Source organism: Sus scrofa, chromosome 3 (assembly GCF_000003025.6).
Source record: "Sus scrofa isolate TJ Tabasco breed Duroc chromosome 3, Sscrofa11.1, whole genome shotgun sequence".
NCBI lineage: Eukaryota > Metazoa > Chordata > Mammalia > Artiodactyla > Suidae > Sus > Sus scrofa.
The window spans coordinates 126,923,675-126,947,810 of NC_010445.4; the positions used below are offsets into that span (position 1 = coordinate 126,923,675).

Here is a 24,136-nt window from a genome sequence, read left to right on the forward strand (position 1 = left end):
CCTGCTTCTTTTTAGAAAATGGATGAAGAAACTGAGCATCAGCAGTTTCTGAGCTGCAGTCACAGAAAGTGACTTGGCGCTACTTAAATGCAGCCAAGCGTTTACAAATGACCTCACTACATCCATTCACTTTTGCTCTGGGTAAGTTATTATTTTTTTTAGGGCCATACCTGTGGCCTATGGCAGTTCCCAGGCTAGGAGTCCAATCAGAGCCGCAGCTGCAGGTCTACACCACAGCCACAGCAATGCAGGATCCTTAGCCCACTGAGCAGGGTCAGGGATTGAACCCGTGTCCTCCTGCATACTAGTCAGGTTCGTTACCAGTGAGCCACAACAGGAACGCCTTGCTCTGGGTAAAAGTTATACATCAAGTAGGAACTCAGTGACATATATTAAATTTATATTAATTTAATATAAAGAAAGTCTAAAAGAAAATTACCAAAATTTAAATGGTTTTTTTGGGGGGTGGGGGGCACAGGAGGCCCTGAGATTACCAGCAGCATTTACTTTCTTCTCTACACCTTCCTGTATTTTCCATAGTTCTTGAAATGAACAGGTACTTTCCAGGTGGCCAAGCCTGTTGTCAGGCTGGAGCCCCATCGCAGGGTGGCTCGTACACAGTGTGAGGGCCAGACGGGTGAGGACGGAGGTGGGTGGTGGGCAGGGTCCCGGAACCGGGAGCTGCAGCCCCCTTTGCTGCCCGTGGCACTGATGGTGCTGCGTGGAGCTGGGCTGATGGAGGAGGGGGCTGTGGGCCAACGGGCACTCGAGCCCTCAAGGGGACAGAGGCCACAAGGGGACCCTGATCCGGCTGTGCCAGAGGCAGTGCCACCAGGCCCCGAGCTGGCTCACAAAGGCCCGGGATCACACAGGAGGGGCTCGAGGAGGGAGGCCCATCAAGGACCCCCTACTCTCGACAGCGGAGCCGTTTCTACGAGTCCTGCCTGCGTCCTCATGACACCATTTGATACGTGAGCTCAGCCTACAGAGCTGGGTCCTTGGTGTCCAGGGGGCAGCAGATGCTGTCAGGTGCTGTTTAATGGTACGCCCCAGGCTGTGACAGCCACCTGTCACTAGGGGTCTACGTATCGTCGCAAAATGCCGTGACCTCCTTCTCAGATGAGGGGGCGACAGCTTAGCCACATGAGCAACTTGTCTGAGGTCACCCAGCCTGACCCTGGCCAGGTCCGGACGCTCCGGGCCACAGGGAAGTGCCAGCTCACCCCGTCCCAGCTCCCACCTGGAGGCCGCGGCTCATCTCTGGAGCCAGCGTGACACGCAGCGACGCTGCCCTGGAGGTCGCTCCTCCTACGTGCCTCAAGCCCCCAGCCGGCCACACGGGGAGGACGGCACGGCTGAGAAGGGCGAGGCCTCGCGGCAGACCCCGGAGGGCGCTCTGGAAAGTGCCCCCGTGACCTGGGGGGCCGGTCAGGCGCCCGGGAAGTGCGGATGTGTGGCTGGCTCCTCGGGCAGAGCGGCCCCACTCACCCACCACTCGTGGTCCTCCTCCCCGTCCACGACGATCACGTCCCCCTCGGAGAACGTCAGCTCGTCCGGGTTGTCGGCCACGCAGTTGTAGAGGGCTTTGACCCGCTTGGGCTTCAGCTTGGTCTGTGGCAAGAGGCGGCAGCAGAGCTTAGTGCGGGGAGCTGTGGGGGGGGGGTGGCCCCTGGGGCGGAGAGCTGGCCAGACGGGGTGGCTCAGGGGCAGGGGGCTTCCAGGAGGAGGCAGCCGTGGGCCGAGGGTGGGAGCAGGGCGGCCCCGCACCTGGTGTGCACATGGGGCTGTCCTGGGGCCGAGGAGAGCCCCGCGCAGCCGCTGCATCCTTCCCAGGCCCAGGCCCGGGTACCGGCAGGAAGCCTCTCCCGCCCCGGCCAGGGGAGGAGGCGGAAGGAAGGGGCTTGTCCACTTACTGTCTGTGACTTCCTGGGCATGGGCGCCGGGGGCTGCACGACCACGGCGTTGGGCAGGGGACCCAGAGCTTCTGCTCCAGAGAGATCCACGGCTCCTAACCACGAGACAGAAACAATGGACACAAACGCCGCAGGGAGAGCCGGTAAGCAGGCGTCCTGAGAGTTTCTAGTCGATGAAGGTTCCCCAAAGGCCCAAGGACCTTGGGACTTCCATGGAACCTCGGCAGTGTCCCAGAGAGAGACAGATGCCACGACCTCCTCCAGTGACCCCAGACCCCGCCAGGGTCCCTGGCCCACCCCATGGACCAGGGAAGGGGCGGAAACGCAGGGACCAGCACCAGAGGCGCTGCGGGGGGCGGGCGGCTGCTGTCGCGGGACACCCCCTCTCCACCCCCGCGGACCAAGCAGACGTTAACCCAGGCGGACATGAAATAATTACCAGGTCCTCTCGGCTGGCCTTTGCTGGTCAGCAGCGCTGCCTTGTCAGGCCTACAAAGAAGGGAAAATAGAATGATTGGGACCTAGGCCAGGAGGGCCTCCCCTGGCGCCCTCTCTAAACGGACTGTGCTCCAGGAGAAGGCGGGTGAGTCGATTTTATCGGCTGCCACTCAACTACTTTTCTTGGAAAAAGGAAGACCGGGACGCCCAGGGGGACAGAGTGAGACCCAAGCTTCCACAACCAGGTTCTTCCCGAAGCGCTCCTGCCCCACGTGAGCCTGCTGCCCACGACCCGGCTCAGGGGCCGGAAGCTGGGCTCCGCCAACCAGCTCGATCCCTGATGGGCTCAGACCCCTCCTGGCATGGCCATGGGCTCTTCCTGTGTCACTCCCAGGGCCCTGGCGGCTCTGCCAGGATCCTCCAGGCACCAAAGGCCAGCGCCTCTGAGCTCTCTGACCCCTGCTGCCTGTAACCGACCTGACTGTCCAGGGTACCAGCCCCACCCATGAGCCCCCAGGGACCGGCCGGTCCCAGGGCCACAGACAGGAACACCCAGACAGGGGAGCTGCTCCCACGGCGGCCAGACAGGGGTCCATTAACTCAGACTTGCCCGATGGGCTGGATAAATGGGTTTCTGTGAGCGGGCACTTTCATCTGCAAAAGGGGGACACCAGTTCTGTTGGCTCTCAAAATAAGGACAAATGACAGGACACCTGTGATGAGCAGAGAAAGGAGCCCTACCTCTAGTTCCCTGCAAGAGCCAGGCACAAAACTGGGGCTTGAGGGGTGGGGGGTGGGGGGGGCGCATGCTGGAGGGCAGAAGAGGACAGGGGACAAGCCAGGGGCAAGAGGCCTTCCACTGCAGGCCCACTTCGGCCGGAAGCTTCCTCTGCTGCCCCGAAGCAGCCTGTCTGGGCCTTGGAGCCGCAGCCTCAGGATGCAGGTGAAACACAACACTGAGCTCACTGATTTTCTCAAGTTTTCAAGGAACTAAAAAGGCAAAATAAGGGAAGGTCCCACAAGTCTGACCAGTCTCGCCATTTGCTGTTTTTTTCTTTCCTTTCAGCGGCTGCCCCTGTGGCATAGAGAAGCTTAAATCAGAGCCACAGGCTAGGGGTCAAATCAGAGCTGCAGCTGCCGGCCTACACCACAGCCACAGCCACGCCAGATCCAAGCCTCATCTGCAAGCTTTGCTGCAGCTTGTGGCAACACAGGCTCCTTAACCCACTGAGCAAGGCCAGAGATCGAACCCGCATCCTCATGGAGGCAACGTCAGGTCCTTAACCCGCTGAGCCACAACAGCAACTCTCGCCATTTGCTTTCTGTCACCACGGAGATGGAAATCCCCTTTGCCACGAGCCTGCCCAACTACGAGATGCCAGAGGGGGGCCTGAACCTCTGAGACTCTGGCCAGCCAGCCTCTTCTGTACAGGGCCAGAGAGGATGCGTTCTAGGCTTTGTGGGTTCGGAGGTCCCTGTCACGACTATTCCATGCTACCACTGTACCTGGGAAGCAGCTATAGACAGATGATGCATGGACACAGTATGGCCATGTGGCTTTTTTACTCACAAGCTCTGAAATCTGAATTTCACATAACGTTTCTGTATCACAATGTATTCTTCTCGTTTTCTCAACCATTTAAAAAAATTAAAAAAACACTCTCAGCTCGTGAGCTGGGTTGGGCCTGGCCTGGCCTATGGGCATAGGCTGCCAACTTCTGCTCTAAGAGGATAAAGGCCAAAGCTCAGATTTATACTTGGGATAAAATTGGGGGGTGGGGTGCCCCATTTACAAAGAGGACACTGCAGTGTATTCCTTTAAAAACCGAATTCAGGAGTTCCCCTCATGGCTCAGTGGTCAACAAGCCTGACTAGCATCCAGGAGGACGCGGGTTTGATCCCTGGCCTCGCTCAGTGGGTTAAGGATCTGGCGTTGCTGTGGCTGTGGTGTAGGCTGGCAGCTGTAACTCTGATTTGACTCCTAGCTGGGGAACCTCCATATGCCATGGGTGTGGCCCTAAAAATACAAAAGATCAAAAAAAGAACACTCCAAGACACAGCCAGAACTCAAAAAAAAATTCTGTTCTGAGGGTCTTCTGGTTAAAAACAGCAGACAGACACATTCACTTTCACCTTCTCCCAGGGAAAAGGACTAAAATAATTTAAGCCAAAGAGAACTAAAGAAACAGCACATCCAGGAAGCGGCGATTGGAAGGATGCCCCCCCCAACCATCCTGTTCACCAGAGGAAGGAGACCCCACGCGCTGTAAGCAAAGCCCGCAGGACCCCGTGCATGCTTCCGAGCGCCCCAGGCTCACAAGCCCTGGGAGTGGAGCTAACAGGGCATCGAACACTAGGATCAGCCAGAGTCTGCGGAAGGAGCTGAATTCCCGGATCCCCACACCAATTCAGAAAGCCTGGCAACGCCCGCCACACGCCCTTTGAAGACCAGAAGCTTCCATCCTCAGAAAGGGTGTCTGGACTGGGGGGTGCCACGTGTGGTTGTTGGGAGTATCTTAAAAACAAAACAAAACAAAAAAACCCACCGAGGGACTAAGTAAAAGCTTATCTTTATTTCAATTCTCAGCTCCCAGAAACCCTGTTCCCTGCAGGGAGACCAGAAAGCTGACCTCTGAGAACTTCCGATGTCCAAGAAAAAGCCCCCACATCAAGGTTCCCCAACAAACAGCCAGGCAGATGGCTCCACGGCGACACCCACACTGGCCGCTCCACGCATTGGGGCGCAGCCCTCGCTCAGTGTCCGAGGCTGCACCGAAGCAGCAACGCAGAGGAAGCCCTCCCCACGTGGTGAGGCCACCACATAACAGATCGCAGCCAGAAGCCCTGGCTGGTATCCCGGGTGACAGCCGGCACCAACCACTGGATGACAGTCGCCTCCAGCCGATCAAGCACTTCCTGTCTTGAGCCATCCCCAGGCAGTTCGGCTAAAGGCCCAGATACTGTGGAGCAGAGTCCCCCTGTGTGATCCAAATTCCCGCCAACCCAGGAGCATAATAAAATTGGGTCTTAGGAGTTCCCGTCGTGGCGCAGTGGTTAACCAACCCGACGAGGGATCATGAGGTTGCAGGTTCGATCCCTGGCCTCACTCAGTGGGTTAAGGAGCCGGTGTGGCCGTGAGCTGTGGTGTAGGTCACAGACGTGGCTCGGATCCCGTGTTGCTGTGGCTGTGGTGTAGGCCGGCGGCTACAGTTCCGATTCGACCCCTAGCCTGGGAACCTCCATATGCCGCGGGTATGGCCCTAAAAAAACAAAAACAAACAAACAAACAAAAAGTGTCTCCTGTGGGTAAGTTTGCATGTGCTTTGTTACGAGAACTCCTGAAACTTAATGCGTTAATTCTGTCACACTTGACCTCAAGGGTCACAGCAGCAGAAATGCTGGGGATTTCAAATGTTCAACGAAATCTCGCATGTGAAGGTGCGGGGCTGTGGCCGCTGGGAAGCTCCTTGGACGTAAGAGGCAAGGGTGGGCCCCCTGCCACCCCCCCAACCCCCAGAGGGACACAGAGGAGGCCTTACCCGGGAGCAGGCCTCTTCTGGGGGAGGCGGCTGGGCGGCTGCGGCGGCAGGGGCGGCGGCGGGGCTTTGCTGGGCGGGAGCCCGGCCTGGGCCGGCTTGCTCTGCTGGCTCAAGGCTTCCATCACACTGGGCGTCTTTGCTACTGGAGGGGGCGGCGTGGGAGCCAGGGGGTCTGCGAAGAGAGGAATGAGAGAAACGCGGAGGCTCAGACTCCGGGCGTCACGTCCTCAGGCGTCTAACCCAAGGCTCTTGGATGAGGGCTCCCTCTTCCTTTTGCTCTTTCATAGCAGAAGGCCTACTTTCACGGAAGATTTCCAGACACCAGGAGTGGCAGGTTCCTTCCAAGCCTCGAGCTACGATTAAAACGCTTCTAGGAGCCTGGGAGTATTTTCTCGGCTACAATCCCCTGTGGGGAAGCCACCTGGGTTTCCAGCCCTCCACGCAGACCTGGAGAAACGGCAGTGGGAGGCCTGACACTGGTCCTGCCCTGGACGCCACCCCCTCAACCCGGCTGCCAGCAGGTCAATCTGAGAGAAGGCTGCAAAGAACTGACTCTCCCTGTCCCGGTTTGTTTCTTTTTTTTTTTTTTGCTTTTTAGGGCCACATCTGCATCACATGGAGGTTCCCAGGCTAGGGGTTGAATCGGAGCTGTAGCCGCTGGCCTACACCACAGCCACAGCCACGCCAGATCCGAGCTGTGTCTGCGAGCTACACCACAGCTCAAGGCAATGCCGGATCCTTAACCCACTGAGGGAGGCTGGGGATCGAACCTGCATCCTCATGGTTGCTAGTTGGGTTCTTAACCTGCTGAGCCACAATGGGAACTCCCAAAAAGTCTGTCATCCTCTACATTTTACAGATAAGGGGCCTGAGGCTTCCGCCGAGGGCACGGAGCTGGCCTCGGGCCTCGCCTCCTTCTGCTGACAAACATCAGTGGGCCCCTCAACGTGCAGCATTTGCTCCCGTGGTCCCTGTGGGGGTGGCAACCTGCCTCTGGACGCTGACAGACCAGGAGAGCAGGTGCTGCTGACCGAGGAGGGATCCAGCTTAATCTTTTCTTTTCTCATTCTTTCCTTTCTTTCTTCTGCTTTTTTTTTTTTTTTTTTTTTTTGCTGCAGCATGCAGCGGCTTGATGTGGGATCTCGGTTTGCAGACCAGGGATTGAACTGGGGCCGCAGTGGTGAAGGGGCCAAGCCCTAACTACCAGGCTGCCAGGGAACTCCCTTCTCTTTTCATTCCTGTTTCCTTTTTCTGCTTCAGAGAGGTCAACAGGTGGACTCCAGCAGGCACATCCACAGCTCCGGAAGGTCAGACTCGTGGGCTTCTGAGACCTGCCGGTGTCGCCCTGCTGCTGGACTTGGGTGTGTGTGAGCGGGACGAACCCCACCCCACCCCCAACCTCCGGATGCGCCTCTCAGGCCCGGCCCCCCACTCTGCCTCCAGCGCACACGTGCGGCGCTGACCGCAGCCGGGCGGGCTCCTGTCCCCTTGCCTTAGGTTCAGGAAACCAGGAGAAGCCCGGGAAGGCCTAGGGCTCCTCCCGCGGCCTGGGCGGAGCGGGGAGGAGGCTCAGTGCCCAGGCCTCGCCTCCCTGGTCCAGTCGACTGCCCTGTCTGCGCTGGGAAACAGCCTCCCCCTGATGCTGGGCCTCTCACCCACCTGCGACACTGAAGGGACACACAGACCAGAGTAAAAGCCACAGGAACGTGCCCAGATATTGAGAACCACCAAATGGCCAAAGGACGTGAAGCCCCAGCCCACGCGGGAAAGAAGGAAGGGCGGCCGAAGGGTCGGGGGCCGAGGAAGCGCGTGAGAGGCCCGTGGGGCGAGGCAGACAGGAGCCCGCAGCTGGCGAGGAGGGGCGCCGGGCACCTCGGCGGCTGCCGAGACCCCCCGCCATCCAGATCCGCGAAGCCCACGGCAAGAAAGGAAAAGGAAGGAAACGTACTGGTCGACGTCACTCGGAGAGGGGGCAGCGGCGGATGGACAGCTGGCGGATCTGACGAAGATCGCTGCCGGCTTCCTCCGCCCACACTCACAGAGTCTGTCTTCCACGGGGCGTTAGCCGAGGAGGCTGGCTGAACTGCACACGCACGCACACGCACACACACGCAGGCGTGCACGCACACGCACAGAACAAAAACAGAAACAGAACACTGCATTATTGATCCTCTCCCTACAGACCGGCCACGACGACCCTTCTAGAGCAGCATTAAGAGCACAGACAGAAGACCGGGCGTAAAACTCTGCCTTCTGGTGTCTGGAAGACAGACGGCGGCCATACACACCGAGCCAACGATGCTGCCGGGAAAACGCCCAGCTGGTTTTCTCAATTTTACTGTCTTATTTCTCAGCTAGAAACACCGAGGAGGGAAATGACAACCGGAGGTGCCCTGCTGAGCACCGCACTCAGCGACGAGGCAGCTGCCCACCTGCATGTGAGGGCACCCGTGGGGCCAGCTCCTGCCCCTGGCTGCGCACACGGTGGCCGCGCGAATCGAAGACACCGGGTGAAGGGCCGGCCGCCCCTCCTGCAAAGAAACTCCCGGCTGGAAGTCGGCTCAGGTGACACACCCCGGAGACGGCCCAGCCCTGGTCACATCGCTCCTCGGTGGAACAGCCGAGGACAGGCGGAGGGAGCCTCTGGGGGCGGGCGGCAGGCAGGAGGGGCCCTGTGTGTCCGCAAAGGCAGGATCGGAGCTCACCAGACCAGGGGGGTGGCAGACAGAACCAGAAGGAGAAGCCCAAACCCTCTCATCCTGAGGCTTCAGGAAGCAAGACACACGGGCGCAGGGGCTTCCGTTCCTTCCCGATGAACCGACAGGACAAAGCAAGGACGTCCTCACACGGCAGAGCGAGAAACAGCCTCTAAGGGGCGGGACGACCCCCTCTCTCCGCTTGGGCTCCCAGGACTCGCACGCAGCCGACTCCGCGGCTGCCCCACCGCCCAGAGCCTCCCAGCCACAGGGACTGGTCTCCTGCCCCACTCGGTGGAGGCGGGGGGCCCTGCGGGAGGTGAGTGAGCTGGTCTCCAGGCCTGCCCTGGAGCATCATGGGTTGGTTCTTTTTTTCTTGGCCACACCTCAGGCATATGGAAGTTCCCAGGCCAGGGATAGAGCTCAAGCTGCAGCTGCGGCAACGCCAGATCCTTTAACCCGCTGCACCACAGTGGGAACTCTGGCCTGGGTTTGTTCTTAAGGAGTGTGGTACAGCAACCCAGGTGGCAGGGTCGTCAGCCTTCTCTGGCCTCCCTGAGTGCCAGGGACAGAGCCGTGTGGCAGCAGGTGCAGGCGCAGGCATGGCCGCCCCAGGCTGTGAGCACAGACCTTGTGAGGGCAGACAGGCTCACTCCTCAGCAGAGGCCTCTTCCACAGCCCTCCTAGAGCACAGCTCCTGCACACATGCAGCTGGGGACTGCCTCAGGGCCGCCAGCCGCCTCGGGGCCTGGACATCATCCCCCTCCCCTGGGAACAGCCAGCGGGGCTTCAGTGCTGGCGAATTACTCAACGCGTGGGGGCCTCAAGTTTCCATTTTTATAAAAATGAAAAACAGCACCTGTTTAGTCAAACTGACTACGCTGGGACAGAGCAGCGGAGATGCGCACGGCAGGCTTGGGACTCGGGCCGGGGAGGACCCTGGGGGAGAGCGGTACTTTCACAAGGAGGCTGCCGTTCCCCCAGTTCGAACCTTTTCATCCTCCATCATGGGGTCAGAGATAAGAAACAACCACCCGAGCGAGCTAGGATCCACAGGCTGGCCAAGCACAGGCAGGAGAGACCCCGCCGGGAAGAGCGGAGGCAGAGCGCGGGCGGTGAGGGGCGAACGGCGAAGAGACACGGACGGGACGAGGCCTGCGGGCGGGGGGGGGGGGGTCCCGGTGTCCCCCAGATCACAGGTGCCGCACCCCTGCCCAGACCAAGAACCGAGTCAAGGCACTACCACCTTCCTAAGAGGGACAGAGTCTCTCGGGGAGCAGACGAGCTAAGTACAAAAGGCCCCAAGTGGAAAGGACCAGCCATGCTGGCCCAGAGGTCGGCCCGCTGACAGCACATGCTCCCCAGAGCCAGAGCCCCAGCACCCCGCCCGTGCCCTGGCAGGGCCACCAACAGCTCAGTACCTTTGGCGACGTTCCGTGGGGGCAGTGGGGGGGCACTGGCGGTGCCAGGGGCCGCGGGCTGGGCTGGGGGTGGGCTGCTGCTCAGGATGGCACCGTATGTCTCGTTCTGCAAGATGCTGGGCACGAAGCTCCTCTGCTTGTCCTTGGCCAGGCTGGCGGCGTCTCGGGCCAGAGACACGGCGTTGGGCTGCAGTTGGCCGGAGCCCAGCTGGTAGAAGCTGACTGGCCGGTCCTCCCGCCGACTGGGGCTGGGCTGTGGGGGCGGAGGGCAGAGGCGTGTGAAATGCAGACACGTTGGCCTCGTGGCCACCATCTACTTGGTGACAACCTCAGGACACCACCTCTACCTGGGCATGGTGCATTTTAAGGTTACGTGACAGCTACAAGATTTAAAACTCACTCTCACCGTGTCTCTTAAGGGAAACACTCCGGCAAAAAAGGTACAGCTCTTCACTCTGTGAAGATCTTAAAACAGAAGCTGTTTTCTCTCACCAGCCAGAGTCCCTCTACCTGGCTCCGTATCTTCACTGCCTGACCCTCGAAAAACACGCTTTCTCCGATGACAGAACCGGGCAGTGGCGCCGGGTACCCCCCAAACTACGTGGCTCATTCGGGGAGATCAGTGTCTTCTTCCCACAGGAATGGGACTCTTAAGACCCCTCCAATTCAGCCGTTAACAAGGGGCTGTGGGGCCAGCAGATGTTTTCAAAAATAAAATTTTAGTAGAAAGCAGTCAGGCCCATCATGCACATCCAGTCTGTGGCTGCTCTGAAGCCACCCTGGCAGAGCTGAGCAGCTGCAACAAAGACTGATCTCTTAGAGCCACAAACCTAAAATAGTTATTAGCTGGCCCTTTAAGAGCTTGCTGACCTTGCTCCACCTGAAGGTCATGGAATGGTAGACTTGGGTACGTTAGAGCGAACACATATGTCAAATGTCCGCTTCATTAAAACAGCTTTGATCGTGAGCAAATTCACCTGCTGACCCCATTTCTCATCTGTCAAGCTCCTGCGCCCGGAGCTTAGCAGGTCTCCGTGTCGGGGCCATCACAGCCTCTTCCCCTCCCAGGACCACCCGTCCAGCCAAGGCTCTGGCCAACCCCAGGCTCAAACCGGATCCCATGCGCAGAACTCAGCAGCAAGAAGCTCTTCAGACAGTTTGTTTGCTTTTTTAGGTCCGCACCCACGGCATATGGAGGTTCCCAGGCAAGGGGTCGAATCGGAGCTGCAGCCGCCGGCCACCACACAGCTCAGGCATCGCGGCATCCTTAACCCACTGAGCAAGGCAAGGAATCAAACCCGCATCCTCATGGATCCCAGTTGGATTCATTTCTACTGAGTCACTGTGGGAACTCCCCACAGTTTAAATTCCAGCAAAGCCCACGCCATGTGCATGGAGCAGACCCACAGCTCTCTGCTGGAGGGAGTGGGGGTGTCAGCCCTGGCCACCGGGCTGTCACTGGGGACCACGCCACCCGCCCAGTCACTGCCTGCCGGCCCCAGGAACGGAACGTGGGCCTGCTGAAGAAGCATATGCTCCAGGGCAGGTATTTCAAACCTCCTCCTTTAAAGGCAGCTCCAGGCATAACATCAGCCAGCTCTTCTGTGACACCACTTTACAGCTAACCCAGGAATTTATTCTAAGAAACGGTAAGTACAGCTGTTCAAGGTTCCGTAAACCAGGATCCCCAGCAGGTTTCAGAAATGCCACGTGTAAAGAATCAGACATCTTCGGTTCGCAGGCGGACGTGAAATCAAGGCTTAGACGGCATTGCCACTGAGCTCACGACAGCCAGGAGTGTGGGTGTGCGACCAGCCTTCCCGAGTCCGACTCGGAGACTCGTGGGAAGGTGACGACCGTCCAGACGTGCCCGAGTGCACGAGACAGAGGGCGCATCGTGAGAAGAGGCTGGACAAGGAGGCAAGAGCCCCAGGGGAGTCTGCAAATACGGCTCCACTGTGGCCGAGGGACCCCTGGGACCTCAGGGACCCCATCCGCCAAGGGGCGAGTTGGGCCCAGTGAGCTCTAAGGGTCCCCGATTTCAGGGATGGTTTTAAAGATCAACTTGGGGAACGTGTCCCAGACACGGGGAACCCCGGCTCTTGATCACAGCAGTGGGGGAGCTTCTGCTAAAATCCACGGCACCCAGAGGCCCCGGGACCTTCCCTGGGCATCAGGGGAGCCGCTGCCTACGACACACCCCTGACGTCCTTTAGACTCCCGTCTGCAGGAGCCGGGAGACAGGAGGCCGCAGTGGGAGGGGAAGCAAAAACGAAACCCCTTTTCTACACAACAGCTCTCTGCCCTCATTCCAGCCTGGGACCCACACTGAGCGGAAGGCTCCATGGTTACAAGTGGGCGCAGACCTGTGACTTCTCATCCACGTCATCGTCGCTCTCGTCCAGGTCTTCGTGGAGCAGGCGCCACTCATACTCGACGTGAACGTGAGAATTGAATCTTCCGGATAAGGCCTGGGTCAGCTGGGAACGACAAAGCACAGTCGGTGACACTCGCCGCGTAGAGCGGCCACCCGCGCCGTGTACCGATGGCCGGGGCCACGGGCGAGAACCTGCACCCAGAACACAGCTGGCAGTTAACCAGCTGGTGAAGCCCGGCTGTGATCCGAAGGTCACCTGGACGCTCCCCTCTCCTGCTCTGAGGCGGGACGGTTGCAGACACAGGAAGAGGGCATCTAGATCCACAGTGCGGACAGCCCTGGGGCACCCCAACTGCACGTGGGAGCATCTGGGAGAAGGAACCTGGCCCTGGGAACCCCGCTTTCTTGACCAGCATGAGAGGACTGAGCCCTGCAGGAAACGAGGGCAATGACTAGGTTCTCAGTTCTCTCCAGGAAGGCGGACAGCGGTTCCCTTTGGGATGCACGGGAGAGCGGTTAATTCGTGACATAAAGGGCGGTCTTAGCGCACACGCTAGGGTCTTCATTCTCTCCAAAGCCAGACAGTAGCTGTTTGGTCTCAGGCAAGTTACTGAAGCCTTCTGCACCTGCTTCCTCATCTGTAAAACGGGAGGACAGCAGGTTCCTCCTAATTCGTCACCAAGGCAAATGCGTTAATGGACGCGAAGGGCTCAGCACAGTGTCTGCGCCTCATCTTCAGCATTTGCTCAGCAGCTCTGCTCACCGGGCATTCACCACGTGCCCGCTGCTTTACAGAGTCCAGCGCTAGTTCCCATGACAGCCTGCAAACGGGTGTAGGTGACTCTGCAAATACGGCAGCAGCGGGGAGTTGGCGCGACTTTCCCGAGTCACATGGTGGAGCCCCCGGCAAACCTGGGTCTGTCTGACCCCCACCATGGCCGGGGCCGCCGTGTGCACGTCCAACCAGCAAACTGACCTCCAAGTGTCACCACAGCCAGTGGTCACCTCCTCTCTAAAGGCCCCCGGTCCGCCTTCTGAGCTGTCCCCCTAGGGCCGGGGATCTGCTCGGCCCCAACTGCGACTACGGGGCGCAGGGGGCACCCTCCCCAAGGGGCAGCCCCGTCCCGTCCACGAGGCAGACTCACCAGCTCCTCGCAGTGCTCGTGCCTGAGGCGTCTGGCGATGTCTAGTGGCGTCTCTCCTGACTCGTTAGCTAGGAGGCGGGGGACGGACAAGCGCGTTACGGCAAAAACAGGCAAAAGGCCGATTTGAGAGGCAATTTAAAAAAGGCACAGGGAAGCAGCCCTACAGGCAGTTTGAGAATTAAAAAAAAAAAAAAAGCAACCAGGCTTTTAAGCAGGTGCGTACCTTCTTTCACTCTCTTGGCTCTGTTTATTTTTTTTAACAGCTGCACCTGTAGCATGTGGAGGTTTCTGGGCTAGGGGCTGAATCAGAGCTACAGCTGAGGCCTACACCAGGGCCACAGCAACTCGGGATCCAAGCCACATCTGTGACCTACACTGCAGCTTGTGACAACACTGGATCCTTAAGCCACTGAGCAAGGTCAGGGATTGAACCCACATCCTCATGGACACTAGTCGGGTTCTTAACCTGCTGAGCCACAATAGGACTCCTGCTGTTTAATAGTGCTTCAAAAGCCCTTCCTTGGGAAACCATCTGAGCCCAACACCAGCGAGCCCGCCTGGGCCTGGCTGGCAGTTCGTCAGGGTGGCCATGCCGGCGGGAGGGAGGCAGGCCAGGCAGACAAGGGTCCCTTGTGGAGGTGGCCTGAGGCCACTGAAAACAGAGGCAGTGAACCGTGAGCCCCACCAGTAACCACACCACCCCAGAGCCTGTGAGGGGCTACGTCTGGTCCCAGGTGGGGTCACAAACAGGAAGGCAAGACGCCCAAACCTTGCTCAGGTTCACCTGGGCACCGCGACAGCCGCAGGCCACCCTCTGCCTCTCGGAGGCAAGCCTACAAAACGGGAAGAAAATTGCTGAGACAGACGGGGTCACAGCAGCCGTGCGGAGCAGGTCCCTGTGCTGCGCTGGGCAGGATTTCCTCGGACTCGGACAGATGCCCAGGGCCTGCCCGCGTCCCAGAGGCCTGGGGGTTGCAGGAGGGGCTCACCGATGCTGATGGTGGCCTTGCCCCGCAGCAGCAGCTTGAGGCACTCGGCGCTGTCCGTCAGGCAGCAGTAGTGCAGGGCCGTGCTGCCCTTGCCCGTCTGTTTGTCCAGGTTTCCACTGGCGAGGACAGGGACAGAGAAAGGGAAGGAGGGTGAGTCACGGGCCAGAGGACCAGGGACTCCGCCAGGTGGGGACGGGGCATAGCCGGAGCTCAGAGTCACCAAGCGGGTCTCTCTCCTCCTCCTCCGGGGCTGGGGGCGGGGGGCAGCGCCAGCCCTGCTCGTGTGGCTGAGGAGACCTTGCTTCAGGCCATCAGGAAACTAACAGAGACGCAGAGAAGGCCCAAAAGGGAGAGGGGCACCTGTGGGCGGGCCGGGGGCGGGTGGCAGGTGAAGCTGGCAGTGCCGCCTGAACCCTGGGAAGCCTGCCTGAGTCACCCCGTCTGTCCTACGGAAGGCTGGGGTGAGCTTTTGGAATCTGACTAACGAACCTCTTGCCAGGACAGGGAAAAGCCACTTGCGTGAAGTTCACCGTCCCCGGGCTGTTCTGAGCCAGCTCGCCCTGAAAACAGGCGCCAGGGACTGGGAGGGGAGCACAAAGGCTCTTCCAACACAAAACGAGACCCGGTGACCCCAGGACAAGCTGCTCGGCCCACTGGTGGAGGCGGCCCTGGGACTTCGCCCACTGTCACGTTCTGAGGCAGGGCCCTGTGCCCTGAACGTGTGGGGACAGGAGAGTGACAACCAGGAGGTGATGCCAGCTGCTCCCAGTAGGAGAAAACCAGCTATGTTTACTTTTTCTTTCTTTTCTGTTTAAGCAGCTATGTTTTCAGCGTAAAAAGGGAGCCTCGTTCTGATCTCTGCTCTCCTCCCGCTGCCCTGCTTCTGTTCTGGAAGAGAAACCAGCCTTCCCTTCCGCCCTGAGAATTTGCACCGAGGGGGCGGCTCACTCGGCTGTGCGCGGAGCCCCTGCCCCGCTGCCGGCGCTGGGCGGGCACGCAGGCTCCCATCAGGACAGGGAGGCCGAGCAGCTGCCACCAGGCGTCCAGGGAACGCCCCCAAGCTCTGGCCATTTCTTTCCCCTGCCCCCAGGAGTGGCGGGGAAAAGCAGAAGACAAAACACAAGCCATCTCCTTGCCTTTGCACTTGGGAATTTTCCATTCCATCTGGAGCAATTTCTATGGCTTTTAACCAGCAGCCCCCACACCAGGGTCAAACACACCTTGACAGGCCTTCCCCACTGTGCCAGGCAGCCACTGCACCTGAGCGAGGCAGAAAGGCCCAGACGGGACCACGGGGGATGGTGCAACTGCCTGTGTGCATCCTCTCTGAAGGCAACTCCTAATCCAATGTAACAGCTTTTCCAACCAGGCAAAGCATCCACCCTGAGCTGCGGTTCTTGACGTTGGCGAGGCCAGGGGCTGGGCTCGGACACTTGATTCCTTCTCACTGCTCAGGGGGCACTGCCTGGATCTCTGGGACCCGCTGCACAGGACAAGCCCGGGGGCTTGGATCCATTAGACCTACGGGCATGCTCTCCCTGAGTCCCAGGCCCCGGAGGGTCCCTGCCCTCACACTCCAGGTCTGCTGGGGGAGCCTACCCTGGCACCCCCGACTCCTGGCAGCCGCCGCCTGTCTGGGAATGCGTCTGCGCACCTGCGGAGGCCCTAGCAGTCCGGACACATGACTGCAGTCACGAGGCCCCTGGCTCCTTCCTCAGAAACACCGAGGAACACAATCCAAGGCCCTCCCTGATCGCAGGACACCCACCTGTTCTGAACTAAAAAGTCTACAATGTGGAGAGACGTCCGGTCCACGGATCTGACGGCAAGATGCAGGGCAGTCTCGTCCGGTTCCTGGAGACCAAACAGACATAGGCAGGGTTCCAAGGGGGCACTCGCTTCTGTGTCCAACACCAGGGCAGGCAGGTGGTCCTTCCCTTTGAAAAGCGCATCTCCAGGACACCCAGGGCCCCTTCCATCTCCACCCCAGGCGAAGTCCACCCCAGGGGATCTGGCCCTGCGCCTCCTCCCTCCGTGGGAAACGTGGACAATTCAGCCCTTCTGCCCCCATCCCGGCGTCAGCAACAGGCTTGACTGTTGGCAGGGGGCCTCAGTTTAGACTCCAGAAAGTTTTCCAGGCCTTTTATCCCTGCTCCCTGGATAAATATAAGTGGGTATTTTCTTTTTTGGCCATGCCCGTGGCATGTGGACGTTCCCTGGGCCAGGGATCAGACCTGTGCCACAGCAGTGACAAGGCCGGATTCTTAATCTGCTAGGCCATCAGGAAACTCCAAAAGGTGTATTTTAAATACAGGGTTAAAGTTTTTCATGCCATACACAGAGATGAAGCCATCGCTGCCAACACCTGGGGGTCTTCAATTCACGCTGGGGCACAGGCTGCCTTTCCTCAAAGTACATTCTGGCAGGTGCGACAGAAGAGAAGCAAGCAGGGCGGGTGGGGAACACGGGCCGGAGCTCATCCCTCCACCTGCCCTGCCTGCTCGGCCGCCCCCTCTTAGTCTCCAACACTCAATGACTTGATGTTGCTCCAGATGCCAGGTTCGATCTAAGGGTGACCCCCGCCCTGTGGGCCTTTATTCCGAGAGTAAGGCGGGCCTGGGGGCTGTGCTGTGTGACCACGGGAGCACCGTGGAAGAGAATCGGGACCCACGCGGTGGTGAGCAACCACACGCTGGCCGCTTCTGCGGACAGATCCTGACAGTGGGCCCCGTCTCGGCAACGTTCCCTTGGGGAGGGGGCGAGGGCAGCAGGCCAGTCCCGCTCTCCTTCCGGGCTCGGCCTGGGAGCTGCTCTGGAAAGACAGGCTTCTCTCCTGGGGCTGGGCCTCTGGAAGCTGCTCCCTGGCCCGGGCTGGGCTCTCCTGCCAGGGCTGCATTACAGCCTTAGTTTAAGAGTCAACTGCTAATCTGGGAGTGCCCGTTGTGGCTCAGCAGTAATGAGCCTGACGAGGATTCATGAGGATGCAGGTTTGATCCCTGGCCTCACTCAGTGGGTTAAGGATCCAGCGTTGCTGTGGCTGTGGTGTAGGCCAGCAGCTGAGGCTTCAATTCAACTCCTAGCCTGGGAGCTTTCATATGCTGTGGGTGTGGCCCTAAAAATCCCAAAAAAAGAGGGGGGGGGATCAACTACTACTCTCTCACCCCAGAAGCTTCTGTCCCTTTCCAAGCATCGCTCTGCTTCGTCGGCCTTTGTAATCACACCACACTGCCACGACCCCTGCCCTCTCTTTTCTTTCTTTTTTTTTAGGGCTGCAGAGATTCCAAGGCTAGGGGCTGATTTGGAGCTGCAGCTGCCAGCCTACACCACGGCCACAGCCTCGCCAGATCTGAGCCGCATCTGTGAGCTACACCACAGCTCACGGCAATGCTGGATTCCTAACCCACTGAGCGAGATGGGGGACTGAGCCCCGTCCTCATGAATGCTAGTTGGGTTTGTTTCTGCGGAGCCATGACAGGAGCTCCTGTTTTCTTTTTTAAACACGTCTTTTCTTACATGTCCATTGGCCAGCGGGATTTTTTCTGTAAGATCCACGCCATCAGCATACGCCTGGAGTAATCCAAAAATATCTCTCGTTTTGACGGCCTCACAAAGGCTGTGAAGTTTTGCCGCGTTGTCCGTGTGTTTTTTCCTTGCGTATTTCCTCTCGATGTACTTGGCAGTGATGTAGTCCTTCCGTGCATTCCTGAAATCAAACACAACTGCCCTGTAAGTGACGGAGGGGCTCCATTCAAACAGCCAACACCCATTCACCCACAACTGCTTTCAGAAACCTTCCGCCTGCCCTCCGTGCACCAAGCGGCAGCGTCAGGAAAACGGCAGCAGGACGCAGGCTCCAGGTGAGTCTCTGCAGCACCGTGTTCACGCTGCCTCGTGCCCTTTTATCTTTCTTTTTTGGCCACACCTGCAGCACATGGAAGTTCCTGGGCCAGGGATCGAACCTGCTCCACAGCTGTAACCAGAGCCACAGCAGTGACGCCAGATCCTTGACCTGCTGACCCACAAGGGAACTCCCCCCATGCCCTTTCAAGAGGCCGGAAATCCTCCAGCTGCCCAGATCCTCAAGGCCCAGGTTCTAGAGGCCAAGCGGCCAGGTTGAGGGATTGGGAGTCCTCAACGGAGACTATCCTCTCGTTTGAGGGCACGGTGCCCAGCAGACAGCTCCAAATCCGCTCCACTGCAGCCCGACATGTGACCCTGGCAAGTATGTGGCCTCTTTGCACAGTCTTCTCATCTGTGCACATGTGCACATCACACCCCATCAGACTGTGAGACCTGGCGTGCACGACCTGGCGCATGGTTAAGGACCTGCCGTGAGTGCAGGACCTCAGAAAGACTGATGAGCTCGAAAGACGGAGAGCGAAACAGCAGCAGCTCCTGGTCAAGAGGACTCGGCACTGCACTCCAAGGACTTAAACAGCAGCGGCAATGATAAAAAATGTAGGCAGGATTTTTGGGGGACCCCGAATGCTAATGACTCGTGACAATCGAGTGGCAGTGCCAGGGAACAAGCCAGTGCCCACCAGCTGGTGAAGAGGTAAGAACGATGGGGTGCCTGTCATATTATGGAGCGGGACTCAGCCCCCGAGAGGGAGGGCGTGCTGCCCGCCTACAAGCTGGGCGGGCCCTGAAAACACCCGCTGAACGAAGGAAGCCAAGCACCAGAGACCACGCGCTGTGTGGTTCCTTTTACGGGAAATGCCGGGACCGGGCGAGTGTGCAGAGACCGGAAGGAGAGGAGCAGGTGCCCGGGGCTGGGCGGGAGGGGACAGACCGGGTGACGGTCACAGCTACGGGGCTTCCTTCTGGGGGGATGACGGATCTGAAACGGCCTGCGGAGGGATGCACGGCTGTGAATATACTGAAAGCCTGTGAACTGTACTTGAAAGTGGGTGAACTGCATGGTATGTGAATCACATTTCAACAAAGCCGTTTAAAAAAAAAAGAATGTCAAGGAAAACCAACCTCCAGGAACAGCACTTAACGCGAGCCCACGGATCTACCAGAGACATGGGAGATCGACGCCGGACGACTGAACCCCCGGTTCTCCTGTCCTCTTTCTGGAAAACGTGAAGCGCCCTGAAATCTCACAAGGCTGAACTGAGGGCGGGCCTGGCTCGCCCACGGGCTGGCGGTCAACTCTCAGGCCACCCGGTCCCCAGACCTGGCCGGGTCACGTGGCTGGCCTCGCCCCGGCTCCGGGCCTGCCCTCTGGTGGCTTGGGCCGCTACACAACCTCACCGTGACCACACCTGCTCCCAGGGCTTCACAGGATCACGAGGGCACATCAAGGCATGTGGCGAGGGTTTTGGATGTAATTACCATGGCTGCACGGAATGAAGCGGGGCTGGCGGTACCTGGGCAGGTGGAACCCGGCCAGCTCCTCAGCTGGGGCACTACTCGCCTCCTCCCTGCCACCAGGGCTGTGCTCCCCACCCCTGCCTCTGGCACCGTCAGTGCCCGCGCCCCCATGTGACCCGGCTGCTGAGCAGGCAGCTCAGTGCCAGTGCGGATGGGTGTTAAACATCACCCCAGCCCGCCCGTGGACGGTGCCTGCGGGCTCACAAGGCCAGCTGAGCTGTGCCGTCCCTCCAGCAGCTGGTCAGCTCCGAGGGCAGCGCAGCTTTGCTGGGCAGCATTCTCCTCGCAGGGCCTCCTGGCACAGCAGGGCGCTCAGGCTGCTGCCTGGTGACTGTTGGGGCTGGATGACTGACAGCCTATCTAATGAAACTGCATGGGTCCCTCGTGATGGGAGCCAGGCCTGGGCAGGTGTCAGCTTTAGGCTCTTCCAACAATCGCTATGGGACAGTCTTCAAAGTGGACCCCCCAGGAAGGGGCTGAAGAGTAACTGGACCCTTAACTTTCTAAGAACATTTCTTCCCCCTCTTTTTAGGGCTGCATCTGCGGCATATGGAAGTTCCCAGGCTAGGGTCCAACTGGAGCTGTAGCCACTGGCCTACACCACAGCCACAGCAACGTGGGATCTGAGCCGCGTCTGTGACCTACATCAGAGCTCACGGCCATGCCGGATCCTTAACTCACTGAGAGAGGTCAGAGATCGAACCCACATCCTCACGGATACTAATCGGATTCATTCCCACTGAGCCAGGAGGGGAACTCCCAGAAAGCAGCACTTTTTATACTTCCTAAGGACAGGACACGTGGGAGGGCCTGGAATCCCAGAGAAACAGTGCTGGCCTCTGTACAGACGCAAATCCGGCTGCTTCTCCCTTCCTGCTTATTTATATCCCTCAACACCCCCAAATCCATCTGGATTCACAGGCCACTAGATGGTCCTTGGCTTCCCTTTCAACAGATTTATCTGCAGATGGTGTGTTGCGCTGAGATAAAGCCAGAAACAGTTCTGTCCTTTTAATCGGTAAGTAAAATATTAGCTTATTTCAGTAGCCACAGAGCGAGGACTTCTCCTTTGACTTGCTGACTCACTGTATATGTATTTTTCACCACAAGCCATATATTGTGGTGGGAAATACAAAAATGAGTAAGATGTAGTTTATTAGGAAAATATTTGTAAACATCTAGGTATAACATAGAGTAGGAAGAAATGGCTTAAAACAGAGCACACAGCGCTGCAGGAGCCCGGGAGCCCAGTGATTAACCTTGAAGAGGAGGCAGCGGAGCAGGGGGCACTGGGCCCTCCCATGGGTCATGTGCCCTCAGTTTAGGCGGAAAAAGAGAGGGAGGAGGAAACATCCTTTTCATTTGTGCCAAGGCTGGGGGAGGGGCATCGAGGCAGCTGGAACTCTTCTATCTGAGAGGCCCAAGCAGACAGCATTCATTCTTTACAATCACCTAACTCCAGAATAAATGAATTCTCTGCTTTTATCAAGCGCCCCTGATACTTGGAAGAAGTTAGTTACCACACACTTTATTCAAAGTTGACTAAGGCCATAGCATTCCAGGTGGCTGGTCCCCTCGCTGCGAGCGCAGGTGTTCATGAGTAAGCAAAGGCTCCAGAGGACCAGACACTGCCTGTCCTACACACACCTCTCGCAGCCCAGGAGGAGTCAGCTCCGCCTGGGGTAACTCGCCAACCGAAACCTGCCTCGAGAGGACCCGACCTTGCCGGGTGCGTGGGTCAGTGCCACGGCCCTCGCTCACGGTGAGCAGTCAGGGCTGCCAGGGCCCACCAGGCACGAGAAGCATGACCTCCTCATCCCTTGGTGTCCAGGGGCTCCTTGGGGTCAGGACGGCTGTACCTGTTTCTGTTGGAGGACAGGTGTGGACAAGGTGAGGCGCCTGCCCAGGCCCCGTGATCTAAGGACGTGACTTTCTCCGCCCGTACTGCCTGCCTCCCCAGGTTTGGGAAAGGCACGGATTGGAACCCCGGGCCTTTATCAAGAGAGGATAAAGCGACGTGAGCCCCATGCCTGGATCCTGAACCCACACCCTGTCTGTCCAGCACCGACCAGCCCTCGGCAGACACGCGCCTGTGCGCACGGGGCGCCTGGGCCTCCGGCAGGCTGTCTGCCCCCCGCCCCGGCCGTCTGAAGTCACCTCCCAAACGCAGAGGAACACGGATCCTGGGGCCTTGGCTGCCCAAGAACAGTCCCAGAAATCGACCTTCCCTGCTTCTGCGCAGGGCGGGGCCGCCCGTGTCACATGGTCTCCAAGCCACAGCTCCCTCCCTTCAGTGCCGCCCAGGAGTCCGCCCGCAGGTCTCTCGCAGGCTACCCCAGGGAGAGGGGTGGCAGGGATGAATTTCCTCCTGCCCTGGGCACACTTTCCCACCTTCCCTCTCCCGCCAGGGTGCTCCGACCCAGACTCGCCCCTCAGATGCAGTCTCTGAAGCATCCCCTCGGGCAGCCTCCCGCACTCCCAGGCGGGTAAACCCGAGACAGGCCATCCGCACCGCACAGGGCTGGCGTTTACAGGGGCAGCCAGGCCCGGCCCTGCCCTCAGCCACCTCTCTCTCAAGGACCTGAGCTCTGGGGGATTTCTGCTTCGATTAGCCTGGCAGGACATTCCTGTTGTCAGCTCTGCCGTGAAAGGCCAGCTGGATACATGACGAGGCACAAAAGCATCTTACGTTTTGTGTCAACATTAAAACAAAAACAAAAAAAATTTTTGAAAGAAACACATTGGGCATTTGCAGACACCGGGAAAGAGACTGAGACTAGTCTTGTATCCACGACCACCAACCGGGGCGGCGGCAGAGACCCTCCCGAGGCAAGGCGAGGGTGTGCCCAGGCACCACCAGCAGAGGGCGACACGCACGTCCCAGCCACACATGCAGGTCTGCAAATAGCTTTCCTGTGGCTTCTAGGAAAAACCGCCACACCAAATTTCTATTTGGATGCCCAGAAGGGGTAAAGGGACTTAAGAAAAAACAACTCATGCTGATTCTTTCCCTAAGAAGCGACAATGGAAGCACCCAAACCTGTTCTCCTGCCTCTGGGGCTCCAGGTTCAGGGCCAATCTCGTGGGGAAAGCGAGACCGGCCAGCCCCATACTTACATGTCGCTGCCGGGGCTGGGTTTGACCGAGTCCTCAGCTGGAAGGCAACACTCCATGATCTCATTAAAGCCCGCATTCCCAATGTTCTTGGCAAGCTGCAAACACAAAAGTCTTTTTCAGGGCATTCAATTATTAATACATTCCGCTGCTCCACACCACTCACACAACTGATGATTTATTTAATGGCCACTAAGAAATACAGCAATAAAGTGGTTTGCCTTTAATGAAGCGGGACAAAACCCAAACCCCAAAGGTACCCACAAAGCTGGAGATAAGATGCAGCGAGCCTGTGACAGAGGCGTGTTCTCATCTGCGTCCATGCAGAGTCCCCACACGGGCGGGAGCAGCATCCGGGCCCACCGTGACTTTCTGGTTCCCCCCCCCCATCCAGAGAGCCTGTGCCCCAGCTGAGAGATCTAATGCCCTGTTCTTGCACCAGCAAGTGGGTGGTGGGGAGGGCGCTGGGCCAGGAAACCAAGATCTGGGTTCAAATCATGGTCCTATTTACTGGCTCCGTGACCACGGGCCTATCAGTTCATCCGAGCTTTGATTTTTTTTTTTTTTTTTTTTTTTTTGTCTTTTTGCTATTTCTTTGGGCCGCTCCCGCGGCATATGGAGGTTCCCAGGCTAGGGGTTGAATGGGAGCTGTAGCCACCGGCCTACACCAAAGCCACAGCAACGCGGGATCCGAGCCGCGTCTGCAACCTACACCACAGCTCACGGCAACGCCGGATCCTTAACCCACTGAGCAAGGGCAGGGACCGAACCCGAAACCTCATGGTTCCTAGTCGGATTCGTTAAGCACTGCGCCACGACGGGAACTCCTGATTTTTTTTTTTTTAGCAGTAACACGGGGATGACACCTCGCTAGTCAGGCTGCAATGAGGAAAACGGGATCACGCCGGTGAACACAAGCAATTCGGTCAACTCGAGCACTAAGAACGCATCTGTTCCGGTGAAGGCCCTCAACGCGGCATCAACCTTCTGACGGGTCACCAGTGAGGACCTTCGCATCAAGGCACCCTGATCCGGGCACCGTGTGTGATGCGGCCGCTGCTGGGATCAAGACACGGTCTGTCTCAGCCAAGCAGCCCCTGCGGCTGCCTTCAGGGCACCCAGCTC

The 24,136-nt window shown here is 58.6% G+C and overlaps 1 protein-coding gene across 7 annotated transcripts in view; it reads right to left on the reverse strand.

The window, feature by feature from the left end:
* The window catches only part of ASAP2 (ArfGAP with SH3 domain, ankyrin repeat and PH domain 2), a 161,976-nt gene that overhangs the window by 2,703 nt on the left and 135,137 nt on the right, over positions 1 to 24,136 (reverse strand). For 4 of the 7 annotated variants that reach the window (XM_021087864.1, XM_021087866.1, XM_021087865.1 and 1 more), the window contains 12 exons: positions 23,015 to 23,109; positions 18,032 to 18,221; positions 16,287 to 16,372; positions 14,519 to 14,634; positions 13,530 to 13,597; positions 12,374 to 12,487; positions 10,008 to 10,260; positions 7,839 to 7,973; positions 5,891 to 6,062; positions 2,353 to 2,402; positions 1,914 to 2,008; positions 1,489 to 1,611 (listed from right to left, as the gene is read on the reverse strand). In XM_021087864.1, coding sequence (XP_020943523.1) covers positions 1,489 to 1,611; positions 1,914 to 2,008; positions 2,353 to 2,402; positions 5,891 to 6,062; positions 7,839 to 7,973; positions 10,008 to 10,260; positions 12,374 to 12,487; positions 13,530 to 13,597; positions 14,519 to 14,634; positions 16,287 to 16,372; positions 18,032 to 18,221; positions 23,015 to 23,109 — 1,497 coding nt within the window. The remainder of the gene's footprint in view (positions 1 to 1,488; positions 1,612 to 1,913; positions 2,009 to 2,352; positions 2,403 to 5,890; positions 6,063 to 7,838; positions 7,974 to 10,007; positions 10,261 to 12,373; positions 12,488 to 13,529; positions 13,598 to 14,518; positions 14,635 to 16,286; positions 16,373 to 18,031; positions 18,222 to 23,014; positions 23,110 to 24,136) is intronic. The other 3 variants (XM_021087867.1, XM_021087869.1, XM_021087868.1) reach the window with 1 other exon arrangement.